This window comes from Vicia villosa, linkage group LG7, assembly GCF_029867415.1.
Source record: "Vicia villosa cultivar HV-30 ecotype Madison, WI linkage group LG7, Vvil1.0, whole genome shotgun sequence".
Lineage (NCBI taxonomy): Eukaryota > Viridiplantae > Streptophyta > Magnoliopsida > Fabales > Fabaceae > Vicia > Vicia villosa.
Genome location: NC_081186.1, coordinates 18,196,398 through 18,213,036, shown reverse-complemented (window position 1 = coordinate 18,213,036; position 16,639 = coordinate 18,196,398). Strand labels below are relative to the sequence as shown.

At 35.4% G+C, this 16,639-nt stretch overlaps 4 protein-coding genes across 4 annotated transcripts; all 4 read right to left on the bottom strand.

The window, feature by feature from the left end:
- Nucleotides 1-3,193: 3,193 nt before the first annotated feature.
- Nucleotides 3,194-4,042, bottom strand: LOC131618728 (uncharacterized). The gene has a single exon (XM_058889894.1). The coding sequence runs from the start codon at nucleotides 4,040-4,042 to the stop codon at nucleotides 3,194-3,196; it is 849 nt and encodes a 282-aa protein (XP_058745877.1).
- Nucleotides 4,043-7,694: 3,652 nt separating this feature from the next.
- Nucleotides 7,695-8,246, bottom strand: LOC131618727 (uncharacterized). The gene is made up of 3 exons (XM_058889893.1): nucleotides 8,075-8,246; nucleotides 7,939-8,026; nucleotides 7,695-7,851 (listed from the first exon to the last, which is right to left on the bottom strand). Exons 1-3 carry the CDS (start codon nucleotides 8,244-8,246, stop codon nucleotides 7,695-7,697), a joined length of 417 nt encoding a protein of 138 aa, XP_058745876.1.
- A 3,652-nt stretch (nucleotides 8,247-11,898) lies between these two features.
- LOC131618726 (uncharacterized) lies at nucleotides 11,899-12,450 on the bottom strand. The gene has a single exon (XM_058889892.1). The coding sequence runs from the start codon at nucleotides 12,448-12,450 to the stop codon at nucleotides 11,899-11,901; it is 552 nt and encodes a 183-aa protein (XP_058745875.1).
- A 3,607-nt stretch (nucleotides 12,451-16,057) lies between these two features.
- Nucleotides 16,058-16,609, bottom strand: LOC131618724 (uncharacterized). Its single transcript, XM_058889891.1, has one exon. The coding sequence runs from the start codon at nucleotides 16,607-16,609 to the stop codon at nucleotides 16,058-16,060; it is 552 nt and encodes a 183-aa protein (XP_058745874.1).
- Between the last annotated feature and the right edge of the window lie 30 nt (nucleotides 16,610-16,639).

Genomic DNA, 16,639 nt, shown 5'->3' with positions numbered 1-16,639 from the left:
ATTTGGAAAATTAAAATATCCTTTTTAAAGGTTTTACAGAAGAGTGTTGTATCCACTTGTCCTCTAGCGAAACCATTATCCAGAAGAAAACAACTTAATCTTTCATACCAAGCTCTGGGAGCTTGCTTCAGGCCATATAATGATTCCCTTAATTTGAAAATGTAACACCCCAATTCTACCCAACGAATAACCGATAATTATAACGAAAAATCAGAGTTATAAAAATTCTAACACAACATGGGATGCTACACTATCAACTTTAAAACAACGACATTCAATCAAATTGCAATTCATATACATAACACATAATTTCGGATGAACCGATAACAACCTGTTCAGTCTTTAAAATCGAAAGAATTTTAATTACTGCGCAGCAGATTCATAATTTCAACTGAAAATACCAACCATCATATCCAATTCGAGACAACTTTAAGACATCAAGTCTTTAATGAAAACAACCTAAAAATTCAGCAACATAACAAAAACAACAATAAGGAAAACACGCGTTCATCCCCCCGAGTGTTACGAATCACAGCGACCAACACCTGACTCGAACTAATGAAGGTAAGCAGCCTTCACTCTGGATTACCTGCACGTTACCAACATAAGGGTAACATTCAAATAGAAGGGGTGAGATATCAAACCATATAATCGAGTGTATGATAAACAATATATAATATCAGATTATATAAAATCACCACTTCAACAACTTTCAAACAACATAAATAGTCACAATTCAACAACACAGGACATCATTATATTATAATAATAACAATTCAAATATGCGACATGAATGCGACTTATACAATGCACATGCATGTGGTACCATTGGAGCCGAACTCCCAACTCAAAAATCCGCCAGGTTATCGAGGCGTCAACAAGGCATAAGCCTTTAACTTATTTTGCCAATCCAGGACAACGTGGTGAGCATTAGGTCCTACATAAAAATTGCCAATCCAGGCCAACTTAATAATGTTATGCTATGCATGCGACAACAACATCAACTTAATCAACACAACACAACAACGACAAAATGCAACAACGACAAATACCTTAATCAACATTGATCACAAGACCGACAACTGCAAAACAACTTAACAACGTTGGTCATATGACCTGCAACTTAATAATGCCCATAAATCGGGACAATTCAACACAGTAACAATTGTTTAACAACAACATCAACATTGGCCATAAGTCTACAACTTGATATTTGCCAACAAATTGAGGCAATCCAACCAGATACAACACCACCCGCAAATTCACAATTTTCAATAAGCATACCGCATAACAAATTAACCAAATTATACTACAACCAACCGCATAATTATTCAAAAAATTTCGACTAAAACCTGATTAATTGATTATCGGCTGAACCAACAATTATTTTCCCACTATGTATCAATGTTCTTATTACGACTCGGTTAAATTAATACTACACTGCTATTGACTAGTCTATACTACTAATGTTGTTTTCTGTCAAAACTACCAGACTGCTATTTATTACCATCTGCTACATGTATACTACATGTCAATTTTATTGTCCTACTACATATATACTAGTTTCAATCCAATGGTTACTTATATTTAAATTGGTAAACCTCCTACTTTCCACTACTAACTATTTCCACCATTTTATTATCAAATCTGTCGATTCATATGACACTGTAGCTTCTACCAATATTTACCACCTCTATAATTTCCTTGCTACTAAATTTAACTAAAATTCATAATTAAAATTTCAATAATTTAGTAAGGATGTAATATTATTTGGCAGCTCCAACTTACCCTACTGATAACTCTAAACATGTCGGAATTACGCAAAATAAATAAAAAGTGACTTTTAATAACTCAAAACAACTCTATTGATAACTTTAACAACACTATTGATAACTCTAACAACTCTATTGACAACTCTATCGACAACTCTAACTAAATTAAAAATTAACTTAAATTAACCAATTTACTCAAATATTTTTATCTCTAATTTAAAACTCCTATAAACTATTCTACTAATTATACTAAATTATTGTTATTATTATTATTATACATTGTTATCATAATGATTCTTATAATATACTAATTGAAAACATGCACATGGATTGCCATACGCCTAGAAACGTGATTACTAGTTGAAGACACAAGTTCCGCACCGTAACATACTAATTGTCATATGCATCAATAATTATCTATCAAATTGGCTTTGTACATCAAGACTTAGAACACCACAGTACGGACATGGTTAAATCGACGCTACAGTATACTGGCTATACATTATCAAATTGTTATTTACCAGTAGCCATCTCTATCAAAACATAGACAACAATATGTAAAATATTAAATTGGGTTCTCAATCATCTCAATTTTATCAATATATATATCAAATTCAAACACAAACAAAACAATTTTTACAAACCCAATCCTATATACTATTCATCATCTACCCTGTTATAGAGTCAGAATCCCACCCTTACCTTGGATTGAAGGTTGCTCTATAAATTTCTCTCCGATCGAATTCCTAATTTTTGCCCATTTGGTTCTCTTCTCGGCACTCTCACGTCTAATTCTTGTTCTGCTTGAAAACCTAGAACTTCTTTATTGATACTTCTATTTATATGTTATTTATTCAACTAACTAATCATATTAATACTACTATTGTGTTATTATTCTATTGGGCTTCATTTTAACACTCTCATAATTACTACTTCCAACACAACAACTAGCCCACTTTAACTAATACTGTATACTCCATTTTATTCTATGTCTCCAATTCTCGGTTTAATTTCAATTACTCGGAAAATTATCCAAACTTCAAATATTGCTCTAATAATATTTCTAATACCAAAAATATTAAAATTCTCGATTAACTCTCGACCCGCTATCCCGTAATGATACCGACTCGGTCGCTCTAAACGCGCAAAAACTCAATAAATACTCAAGTAATCCAAATTAAATGATAAATCGAAATATGGGTGTTACAACTCTACCCCACTTAGAATATTTTCGTCCTCGAAAATTTGTCCGACTCAACCATTCCTAACTTCGTTCTCGCATATAACTCTCCGATAGACAAGTTGCATTTGACAACACTTTAATTACCACTCTTTCTACATAAACGAACTCAACAAAGTTTAAATCCAATATACTAATCCTTCCATACATTCATGAGCAACGAAACTACTAGCAGCACCAATTAATCAACAATAGTAATTAAAGAAATACTATTAGAAAAATACGCACATCCGGCAATGCTGCCATCATTAGCTGTCTGAGTTCCAGCTAAAGCGAACACCTTTCCACTAACTTGTGCCTTCTTTGGTTTTTGACACTGATTACCAATGTGTCCCTCTTCACCGTAGTTGAAACAGATCATCTCCTTATGCTTGCATTCAGATATTGCATGTCCGATCTTACCACAACGGAAACATCTTTTCTCCCCAGCAGTACACACATCACTCTTGGGACCAGGTTCTCCATATTTGAAACAGACCACGCTAGCAGGAGCTCCTCCCCCACTAGTTTTTTTGCCTTTAGCCACTTCTGCTTTTCCCTTTCCAACAAGAGCATCATAAGGTGTGCTACGGTTCTGCTTACCTCTCCTATCCTTGACAAGTTTGTTATGTGCATTATGATCTTCTTCATAAATCCTGCAACTACCAATCATATTAGGAAAGATACGAATCTTCTGATACCCAACAGCTTTCTTAATCTCAGAGCGCAATCCGTTCTCAAACTTGATGCATTTTGAAAACTCAGCACCTGCTCCCTCATAATACGGGTAGAACTTGGCCATCTCAGTGAACTTTGCAGTATACTCTGTCACTGACATATTACCCTGTTTCAGCTCAAGGAACTCAATCTCCTTCTTACCCCGAACATCTTCCGGATAATACTTCCTCAGAAACTCTCTGTGGAAAACAATCCAAGTGATCTCTTCACTAGCAACTTCCAATCTCTGATGAGTCTCTAACCACCAGTCATCAGCTTCGACTGCCAGCATATGAGTTCCATACCGAACCTTCTGCGCCTGAGTGCAGTCCATCACACGGAATATCCTCTCAATCTCCTTCAACCACTCCAATGCGCCATCAGGGTCATGCTTGCCTTTGAAGACCGGCGGATTCTCTCTCTAGAAGGTTGCTAAACTGCGAGATCCTGCATTCTCATCAGCATTTGGCTGAATTGCCAAAGCCTGCGCCATAGCCTCCAAAGCAGCAGCAATCGCGGCATCGTTTCTACCAGCCATCTCAACTAAGCACTACAACATAAACAACAATCAGATAAAGTAATTAACAATACTCGATTGTTAACTAAATACGACTCGACATTTGGCCGGACGGACCGACCTGCTCTGTTACCACTAATGTAACACCCCAATTCTACCCAACGAATAATCGATAATTATAACAAAAAATCAGAGTTATAAAAATTCTAACACAACATGGGATGCTACACTATCAACTTTAAAACACGACATTCAATCAAATTACAATTCAGATACATAACACATAATTTCATATGAACCGATAACAACTTATTCAGTCTTTAAAATCGAAAGAATTTTAATTATTGCGCAGCGGATTCATAATTTCAATTGAAAATACCAACCATCTTATCCAATTCGAGACAACTTTAAGACATCAAGTCTTTAATGAAAACAACTTAAAAATTCAGCAACATAACAGAAACAACAATAAGGAAAACACGCGTTCATCCCCCCGAGTGTTACGTATCAGAGCAACCAACACCTAACTCGAACTAATGAAGGTAAGCAGCCTTCACTCTGGATTACCTGCACGTTACCAACATAAAGGTAACATTCAAACTGAAGGGGTGAGATATCGAACCATATAATTGAGTGTATGATAAACAATATATTATATCATATTATATAAAATCACCACTTCAACAACTTTCAAACAACATAAATCGTCACAATTCAACAACACATGACATCATTATATTATAATAATAACAATTCAAATATGCGACATGAATGCGACTTATACAATGCACATGCATGTGGTACCATTGGAGCAGAACTCCCAACTCAAAAATCCGCCAGGTTTTCGAGGCGTCAATAAGGCATAAGCCTTCAACTTATTTTGCCAATCCAGGCCAACATGGTGAGCATTAGCTCCAACATAAAAATTGCTAATCCAGGCCAACTTAATAATGTTATGCTATGCATGCGAAAACAACATCAACTTAATCGACACATTACAACAACGACAAAATGCAACAACGACAAACACCTTAATCAACATTGATCACAAGACCGGCAACTGCAAAACAACTTAACAACGTTGGTCATATGACCTGCAACTTAATAATGCCCATAAATCGGGACAATTCAACACAATAACAATTGTTTAACAACAACATCAACATTGGCCATAAGTCTACAACTTGATATTTGCCAATAAATTGAGGCAATCCAACCAGATACAACACCACCCGCAAACTCGCAATTTTCAATAAGCATACCGCATAACAAATCAACCAAATTATACTACAACCAACCGCATAATTATTCAGAAAATTTCGACAAAAACCTGATTAATTGATTATCGGCTGAACCAAAAAATATTTTCCCACTTTGTATTAATGTTCTTATTACGACTCGGTTAAATTAATACTACACTGCTATTGACTAGTCTATACTGCTAATGCTGTTTTCTGTCAAAACTACCAGACTGCTATTTATTACCTTCTGCTACATGTATACTACATGTCAATTTTATTGTCCTACTACATATATACTTGTTTCAATCAAATGGTTACTTATATTTAAATTGGTAAACCTGCTACTTTCCACTACTAACTATTTCTACCATTTTATTATCAAATTTGTCGATTCATATGACACTGTAGCTTCTACCAATATTTACCAGCTCTATAATTTCCTTGCTACTAAATTTAACTTAAATTCATAATTAAAATATCAATAATTTAGTAAGGATGTATTATTATTTGGCAGCTCCAACTTACCCTACTGACAACTCTAAACATGTCGGAATTACGCAACATAAATAAAAAGTGACTTTTAATAACTCAAAACAACTCTATTGATAACTTTAACAACACTATTGATAACTCTAACAACTCTATTGACAACTCTATCGACAACTCTAACCAAATTGAAAATTAACTTAAATTAACCAATTTACTCAAATATTTTTATCTCTAATTTAAAACTCCTAAAAACTATTCTACTAATTATACTAAATTATTGTTATTATTATTATTATTATACATTGTTATCATAATGATTCTTATAATATACTAATTGAAAACATGCACATGGATTGCCATACACCTAGAAACGTGATTACTAGTTGAAGACACAAGTTCCGCACAGTAACATACTAATTGTCATATGCATCAATAACTATCTATCAAATTGGCTTTGTACATCAAGACTTAGAACACCACAGTACGGACATGGTTAAATCGACGCTACAGTATACTGGCTATACATTATCAAATTGTTATTTACCAGTAGCCATCTCTATCAAAACATAGACAACAGTATGTAAAATATTAAATTGGGTTCTCAATCATCTTTCAATTTTATCAATATATATATCAATTTCAAACACATACAAAATAATTTTTACAAACCCAATCCTATATACTATTCATCATCTACCTTGTTATAGAGTCAGGATCCCACCCTTACCTTGGATTGAAGGTTGCTCTATAAATTTCTCTCCGATCGAATTCCTAATTTTTGCCCATTTGGTTCTCTTCTCGGCACTCTCACGTCTAATTCTTGTTCTGCTTGAAAACCTAGAACTTCTTTACTGATACTTCTATTTATATGTTATTTATTCAACTAACTAATCATATTAATACTACTATTGTGTTATTATTCTATTGGGCTTCATTTCAACACTCTCATAATTACTACTTCCAACACAACAACTAGCCCACTTTAACTAATACCGTATACTCCCTTTTATTCTATGTCTCCAATTCTCGGTTTAATTTCAATTACTCGGAAAATTCTCCAAACTTCAAATATTGCTCTAATAATATTCTAATACTAAAAATATTAAAATTCTCGATTAACTCTCGACCCGCTATCCCGTAATGATACCGACTCGGTCGCTCTAAGCGCGCAAAAACTCAATAAATACTAAAATAATCCAAATTAAATGATAAATCGAAATATGGGTGTTACAACTCTCCCCCACTTAGAATATTTTCGTCCTCGGAAATTTATCCGACTCAACCATTCCTAACTTCGTTCCCGCATATAACTCTCCGATTGACAAGTTGCATTTGACAACACTTTAATTACAACTCTTTCTACATAACCGAACTCAACAAAGTTTAAATCCAATATACTAATCCTTCCATACATTCATGAGCAACGAAACTACTAGCAGCTCCAATTAATCAATAGTAATTAAAGAAATACTATTAGAAAAATACGCACATCCGGCAATGCTGCCATCATTAGCTGTCTGAGTTCCAGCTAAAGCGAACACCTTTCCACCAACTTGTGCCTTCTTTGGTTTTTGACACTGATTACCAATGTGTCCCTCTTCACCGCAGTTGAAACAGATCATCTCCTTATGCTTGCATTCAGATATTGCATGTCCGGTCTTACCACAACGGAAACATCTATTCTCCCCAGCAGTACACACATCACTCTTGTGACCAGGTTCTCCACATTTGAAACAGATCTAGCTAGCAGGAGCTCCTCCCCCACTAGTTTTCTTGCCATTAGCCACTTCTGCTTTTCCCTTTCCAACTAGAGCATCATAAGGTGTGCTACGGTTCTGCTTACCTCTCCTATCCTTGACAAGTTTGTAATGTGCATTATGATCTTCTTCATAAATCCTGCAACTACCAATCATATTAGGAAAGATACGAATCTTCTGATACCCAACAGCTTTCTTGATCTAGGAGCGCAATCCGCTCTCAAACTTGATGCACTTTGAAAACTCAGCACCTGCTCCCTCATAATACGGGTAGAACTTGGCCAACTCAGTGAACTTTGCAGTATACTCTGTCACTGACATATTACCCTATTTCAGCTCAAGGAACTCAATCTCCTTCTTACCCCGAACATCTTCCGGATAATACTTCCTCAGAAACTCTCTGCGGAAAACAATCCAAGTGATCTCTTCACTAGCAACTTCCAATCTCTGATGAGTCTCTAACCACCAGTCATCAGCTTCGACTGCAAGCATATGAGTACCATACCGAACCTTCTGCGCCTGAGTGCAGTCCATCACACGCAATATCCTCTCAATCTCCTTCAACCACTCCAATGCGCCATCAGGGTCATGCTTGCCTTTGAAGACCGGCGGATTCTCTCTCTAGAAGGTTGCTAAACTGCGAGATCCTGCATTCTCATCAGCATTTGGCTGATTTGCCAAAGCCTGCGCCATAGCCTCCAAAGCAGCAGCAATCGCGGCATCGTTTCTACCAGCCATCTCAACTAAGCACTAGAACATAAACAACAGTCAGATAAAGTAATTAACAATACTCGATTGTTAACTAAATACGACTCGACATTTGTCCGGACGGACCGACCTGCTCTGTTACCACTAATGTAACACCCCAATTCTACCCAACGAATAATCGATAATTATAACAAAAAATCAGAGTTATAAAAATTCTAACACAACATGGGATGCTACACTATCAACTTTAAAACACGACATTCAATCAAATTACAATTCAGATACATAACACATAATTTCATATGAACCGATAACAACCTATTCAGTCTTTAAAATCGAAAGAATTTTAATTATTGCGCAGCGGATTCATAATTTCAATTGAAAATACCAACCATCTTATCCAATTCGAGACAACTTTAAGACATCAAGTCTTTAATGAAAACAACTTAAAAATTCAGCAACATAACAGAAACAACAATAAGGAAAACACGCGTTCATCCCCCCGAGTGTTACGTATCAGAGCAACCAACACCTAACTCGAACTAATGAAGGTAAGCAGCCTTCACTCTGGATTACCTGCACGTTACCAACATAAAGGTAACATTCAAACTGAAGGGGTGAGATATCGAACCATATAATTGAGTGTATGATAAACAATATATTATATCATATTATATAAAATCACCACTTCAACAACTTTCAAACAACATAAATCGTCACAATTCAACAACACATGACATCATTATATTATAATAATAACAATTCAAATATGCGACATGAATGCGACTTATACAATGCACATGCATGTGGTACCATTGGAGCAGAACTCCCAACTCAAAAATCCGCCAGGTTATCGAGGCGTCAATAAGGCATAAGCCTTCAACTTATTTTGCCAATCCAGGCCAACGTGGTGAGTATTAGCTCCAACATAAAAATTGTTAATCCAGGCCAACTTAATAATGTTATGCTATGCATGCAAAAACAACATCAACTTAATCGACACATTACAACAACGACAAAATGCAACAACGACAAACACCTTAATCAACATTCATCACAAGACCGGCAACTGCAAAACAACTTAACAACGTTGGTCATATGACCTGCAACTTAATAATGCCCATAAATCGGGACAATTCAACACAATAACAATTGTTTAACAACAACATCAACATTGGCCATAAGTCTACAACTTGATATTTGCCAATAAATTGAGGCAATCCAACCAGATACAACACCACCCGCAAATTCGCAATTTTCAATAAGCATACCGCATAACAAATCAACCAAATTATACTACAACCAACCGCATAATTATTCAGAAAATTTCGACAAAAACCTGATTAATTGATTATCGGCTGAACCAAAAAATATTTTCCCACTTTGTATTAATGTTCTTATTACGACTCGGTTAAATTAATACTACACTGCTATTGACTAGTCTATACTGCTAATGCTGTTTTCTGTCAAAACTACCAGACTGCTATTTATTACCTTCTGCTACATGTATACTACATGTCAATTTTATTGTCCTACTACATATATACTTGTTTCAATCAAATGGTTACTTATATTTAAATTGGTAAACCTGCTACTTTCCACTACTAACTATTTCCACCATTTTATTATCAAATTTGTCGATTCATATGACACTGTAGCTTCTACCAATATTTACCAGCTCTATAATTTCCTTGCTACTAAATTTAACTAAAATTCATAATTAAAATATCAATAATTTAGTAAGGATGTATTATTATTTGGCAGCTCCAACTTACCCTACTGACAACTCTAAACATGTCGGAATTACGCAACATAAATAAAAAGTGACTTTTAATAACTCAAAACAACTCTATTGATAACTTTAACAACACTATTGATAACTCTAACAACTCTATTGACAACTCTATCGACAACTCTAACCAAATTGAAAATTAACTTAAATTAACCAATTTACTCAAATATTTTTATCTCTAATTTAAAACTCCTAAAAACTATTCTACTAATTATACTAAATTATTGTTATTATTATTATTATACATTGTTATCATAATGATTCTTATAATATACTAATTGAAAACATGCACATGGATTGCCATACACCTAGAAACGTGATTACTAGTTGAAGACACAAGTTCCGCACAGTAACATACTAATTGTCATATGCATCAATAACTATCTATCAAATTGGCTTTGTACATCAAGACTTAGAACACCACAGTACGGACATGGTTAAATCGACGCTACAGTATACTGGCTATACATTATCAAATTGTTATTTACCAGTAGCCATCTCTATCAAAACATAGACAACAGTATGTAAAATATTAAATTGGGTTCTCAATCATCTTTCAATTTTATCAATATATATATCAATTTCAAACACATACAAAACAATTTTTACAAACCCAATCCTATATACTATTCATCATCTACCTTGTTATAGAGTCAGGATCCCACCCTTACCTTGGATTGAAGGTTGCTCTATAAATTTCTCTCCGATCGAATTCCTAATTTTTGCCCATTTGGTTCTCTTCTCGGCACTCTCACGTCTAATTCTTGTTCTGCTTGAAAACCTAGAACTTCTTTACTGATACTTCTATTTATATGTTATTTATTCAACTAACTAATCATATTAATACTACTATTGTGTTATTATTCTATTGGGCTTCATTTCAACACTCTCATAATTACTACTTCCAACACAACAACTAGCCCACTTTAACTAATACCGTATACTCCCTTTTATTCTATGTCTCCAATTCTCGGTTTAATTTCAATTACTCGGAAAATTCTCCAAACTTCAAATATTGCTCTAATAATATTCTAATACTAAAAATATTAAAATTCTCGATTAACTCTCGACCCGCTATCCCGTAATGATACCGACTCGGTCGCTCTAAGCGCGCAAAAACTCAATAAATACTAAAATAATCCAAATTAAATGATAAATCGAAATATGGGTGTTACAACTCTCCCCCACTTAGAATATTTTCGTCCTCGGAAATTTATCCGACTCAACCATTCCTAACTTCGTTCCCGCATATAACTCTCCGATTGACAAGTTGCATTTGACAACACTTTAATTACAACTCTTTCTACATAACCGAACTCAACAAAGTTTAAATCCAATATACTAATCCTTCCATACATTCATGAGCAACGAAACTACTAGCAGCACCAATTAATCAACAATAGTAATTAAAGAAATACTATTAGAAAAATACGCACATCCGGCAATGCTGCCATCATTAGCTGTCTGAGTTCCAGCTAAAGCGAACACCTTTCCACCAACTTGTGCCTTCTTTGGTTTTTGACACTGATTACCAATGTGTCCCTCTTCACCGCAGTTGAAACAGATCATCTCCTTATGCTTGCATTCAGATATTGCATGTCCGGTCTTACCACAACGGAAACATCTTTTCTCCCCAGCAGTACACACATCACTCTTGTGACCAGGTTCTCCACATTTGAAACAGACCTAGCTAGCAGGAGCTCCTCCCCCACTAGTTTTCTTGCCATTAGCCACTTCTGCTTTTCCCTTCCCAACTAGAGCATCATAAGGTGTGCTACGGTTCTGCTTACCTCTCCTATCCTTGACAAGTTTGTAATGTGCATTATGATCTTCTTCATAAATCCTGCAACTACCAATCATATTAGGAAAGATACGAATCTTCTGATACCCAACAGCTTTCTTGATCTCAGAGCGCAATCCGTTCTCAAACTTGATGCACTTTGAAAACTCAGCACCTGCTCCCTCATAATACGGGTAGAACTTGGCCAACTCAGTGAACTTTGCAGTATACTCTGTCACTGACATATTACCCTGTTTCAGCTCAAGGAACTCAATCTCCTTCTTACCCCGAACATCTTCCGGATAATACTTCCTCAGAAACTCTCTGCGGAAAACAATCCAAGTGATCTCTTCACTAGCAACTTCCAATCTCTGATGAGTCTCTAACCACCAGTCATCAGCTTCGACTGCAAGCATATGAGTACCATACCGAACCTTCTGCGCCTGAGTGCAGTCCATCACACGGAATATCCTCTCAATCTCCTTCAACCACTCCAATGCGCCATCAGGGTCATGCTTGCCTTTGAAGACCGGCGGATTCTCTCTCTAGAAGGTTGCTAAACTGCGAGATCCTGCATTCTCATCAGCATTTGGCTGATTTGCCAAAGCCTGCGCCATAGCCTCCAAAGCAGCAGCAATCGCAGCATCGTTTCTACCAGCCATCTCAACTAAGCACTAGAACATAAACAACAGTCAGATAAAGTAATTAACAATACTCGATTGTTAACTAAATACGACTCGACATTTGGCCGGACGGACCGACCTGCTCTGTTACCACTAATGTAACACCCCAATTCTACCCAACGAATAATCGATAATTATAACAAAAAATCAGAGTTATAAAAATTCTAACACAACATGGGATGCTACACTATCAACTTTAAAACAACGACATTCAATCAAATTACAATTCAGATACATAACACATAATTTCATATGAACCGATAACAACCTATTCAGTCTTTAAAATCGAAAGAATTTTAATTATTGCGCAGCGGATTCATAATTTCAATTGAAAATACCAACCATCTTATCCAATTCGAGACAACTTTAAGACATCAAGTCTTTAATGAAAACAACTTAAAAATTCAGCAACACAAGAGAAACAACAATAAGGAAAACACGCGTTCATCCCCCCGAGTGTTACGTATCAGAGCAACCAACACCTAACTCGAACTAATGAAGGTAAGCAGCCTTCACTCTGGATTACCTGCACGTTACCAACATAAAGGTAACATTCAAACTGAAGGGGTGAGATATCGAACCATATAATTGAGTGTATGATAAACAATATATTATATCATATTATACAAAATCACCACTTCAACAACTTTCAAACAACATAAATCGTCACAATTCAACAACACATGACATCATTATATTATAATAATAACAATTCAAATATGCGACATGAATGCGACTTATACAATGCACATGCATGTGGTACCATTGGAGCAGAACTCCCAACTCAAAAATCCGCCAGGTTATCGAGGCGTCAATAAGGCATAAGCCTTCAACTTATTTTGCCAATCCAGGCCAACGTGGTGAGTATTAGCTCCAACATAAAAATTGTTAATCCAGGCCAACTTAATAATGTTATGCTATGCATGCAAAAACAACATCAACTTAATCGACACATTACAACAACGACAAAATGCAACAACGACAAACACCTTAATCAACATTCATCACAAGACCGGCAACTGCAAAACAACTTAACAACGTTGGTCATATGACCTGCAACTTAATAATGCCCATAAATCGGGACAATTCAACACAATAACAATTGTTTAACAACAACATCAACATTGGCCATAAGTCTACAACTTGATATTTGCCAATAAATTGAGGCAATCCAACCAGATACAACACCACCCGCAAATTCGCAATTTTCAATAAGCATACCGCATAACAAATCAACCAAATTATACTACAACCAACCGCATAATTATTCAGAAAATTTCGACAAAAACCTGATTAATTGATTATCGGCTGAACCAAAAAATATTTTCCCACTTTGTATTAATGTTCTTATTACGACTCGGTTAAATTAATACTACACCGCTATTGACTAGTCTATACTGCTAATGCTGTTTTCTGTCAAAACTACCAGACTGCTATTTATTAACTTCTGCTACATGTATACTACATGTCAATTTTATTGTCCTACTACATATATACTTGTTTCAATCAAATGGTTACTTATATTTAAATTGGTAAACCTGCTACTTTCCACTACTAACTATTTCCACCATTTTATTATCAAATTTGTCGATTCATATGACACTGTAGCTTCTACCAATATTTACCAGCTCTATAATTTCCTTGCTACTAAATTTAACTAAAATTCATAATTAAAATATCAATAATTTAGTAAGGATGTATTATTATTTGGCAGCTCCAACTTACCCTACTGACAACTCTAAACATGTCGGAATTACGCAACATAAATAAAAAGTGACTTTTAATAACTCAAAACAACTCTATTGATAACTTTAACAACACTATTGATAACTCTAACAACTCTATTGACAACTCTATCGACAACTCTAACCAAATTGAAAATTAACTTAAATTAACCAATTTACTCAAATATTTTTATCTCTAATTTAAAACTCCTAAAAACTATTCTACTAATTATACTAAATTATTGTTATTATTATTATTATACATTGTTATCATAATGATTCTTATAATATACTAATTGAAAACATGCACATGGATTTCCATACACCTAGAAACGTGATTACTAGTTGAAGACACAAGTTCCGCACAGTAACATACTAATTGTCATATGCATCAATAACTATCTATCAAATTGGCTTTGTACATCAAGACTTAGAACACCACAGTACGGACATGGTTAAATCGACGCTACAGTATACTGGCTATACATTATCAAATTGTTATTTACCAGTAGCCATCTCTATCAAAACATAGACAACAGTATGTAAAATATTAAATTGGGTTCTCAATCATCTTTCAATTTTATCAATATATATATCAATTTCAAACACAAACAAAACAATTTTTACAAACCCAATCCTATATACTATTCATCATCTACCTTGTCATAGAGTCAGGGTCCCACCCTTACCTTGGATTGAAGGTTGCTCTATAAATTTCTCTCCGATCGAATTCCTAATTTTTGCCCATTTGGTTCTCGTCTCGGCACTCTCACGTCTAATTCTTGTTCTGCTTGAAAACCTAGAACTTCTTTACTGATACTTCTATTTATATGTTATTTATTCAACTAACTAATCATATTAATACTACTATTGTGTTATTATTCTATTGGGCTTCATTTCAACACTCTCATAATTACTACTTCCAACACAACAACTAGCCCACTTTAACTAATACCGTATACTCCCTTTTATTCTATGTCTCCAATTCTCGGTTTAATTTCAATTACTCGGAAAATTTTCCAAACTTCAAATATTGCTCTAATAATATTCTAGTACTAAAAATATTAAAATTCTCGATTAACTCTCGACCCGCTATCCCGTAATGATACCGACTCGGTCGCTCTAAACGCGCAAAAACTCAATAAATACTAAAATAATCCAAATTAAATGATAAATCGAAATATGGGTGTTACAACTCTCCCCCACTTAGAATATTTTCGTCCTCGAAAATTTATCCGACTCAACCATTCCTAACTTCGTTCCCGCATATAACTCTCCGATTGACAAGTTGCATTTGACAACACTTTAATATACTAATCCTTCCATACATTCATGAACAACGAAACAACTAGCAGCACCAATTAATCAGCAATAGTAATTAAAGAAATACTATTAGAGAAATACGCACATCCGGCAATGCTGCCATCATTAGCTGTCTGAGTTCCAGCTGAAGCGAACACCTTTCCACCAACTTGTGCCTTCTTTGGTTTTTGACACTGATTACCAATGTGTCCCTCTTCACCGCAGTTGAAACAGATCATCTCCTTATGCTTGCATTCAGATATTGCATGTCCGGTCTTACCACAACGGAAACATCTTTTTTCCCCAGCATTACACACATCACTCTTGTGACCAGGTTCTCCACATTTGAAACAGACCTAGCTAGCAGGAGCTCCTCCCCCACTAGTTTTCTTGCCATTAGCCACTTCTACTTTTCCCTTTCCAACTAGAGCATCATAAGGTGTGCTACGGTTCTGCTTACCTCTCATATCCTTGACAAGTTTGTAATGTGCATTATGATATTCTTCATAAATCCTGCAACTACCAATCATATTAGGAAAGATACGAATCTTCTGATACCCAACAGCTTTCTTGATCTCAGAGCGCAATCCGTTCTCAAACTTGATGCACTTTGAAAACTCAGCACCTGCTCCCTCATAATACGGGTAGAACTTGGCCAACTCAGTGAACTTTGCAGTATACTCTGTCACTGACATATTACCCTGTTTCAGCTCAAGGAACTCAATCTCCTTCTTACCCCGAACATCTTCCGGATAATACTTCCTCAGAAACTCTCTGCGGAAAACAATCCAAGTGATCTCTTCACTAGCAACTTCGAATCTCTGATGAGTCTCTAACCACCAGTCATCAGCTTTGACTGCAAGCATATGAATACCATAACGAACCTTTTGCGCCTGAGTGCAGTCCATCACACGGAATATCCTCTCAATCTCCTTCAA

Excerpts from the sequence above, each read along its gene's own strand:
- LOC131618727 (XM_058889893.1), bottom strand. The coding sequence starts at position 8,246 with ATGGACTGCACTCAGGCGCAGAAGGTTCGGTATGGTACTCATATGCTT. Across the intron at positions 8,027-8,074 it reads TTATCCGGAAGATGTTCGGG|TGACAGAGTATACTGCAAAG; the intron begins GTAAGAAGGAGA and ends GTAATATGTCAG. Across the intron at positions 7,852-7,938 it reads GAGTTTTCAAAGTGCATCAA|GATTTATGAAGAAGATCATA; the intron begins GTTTGAGAGCGG and ends TGGTAGTTGCAG.
- LOC131618724 (XM_058889891.1), bottom strand. The coding sequence starts at position 16,609 with ATGGACTGCACTCAGGCGCAAAAGGTTCGTTATGGTATTCATATGCTT.
- LOC131618726 (XM_058889892.1), bottom strand. The coding sequence starts at position 12,450 with ATGGACTGCACTCAGGCGCAGAAGGTTCGGTATGGTACTCATATGCTT.
- LOC131618728 (XM_058889894.1), bottom strand. The coding sequence starts at position 4,042 with ATGGACTGCACTCAGGCGCAGAAGGTTCGGTATGGAACTCATATGCTG.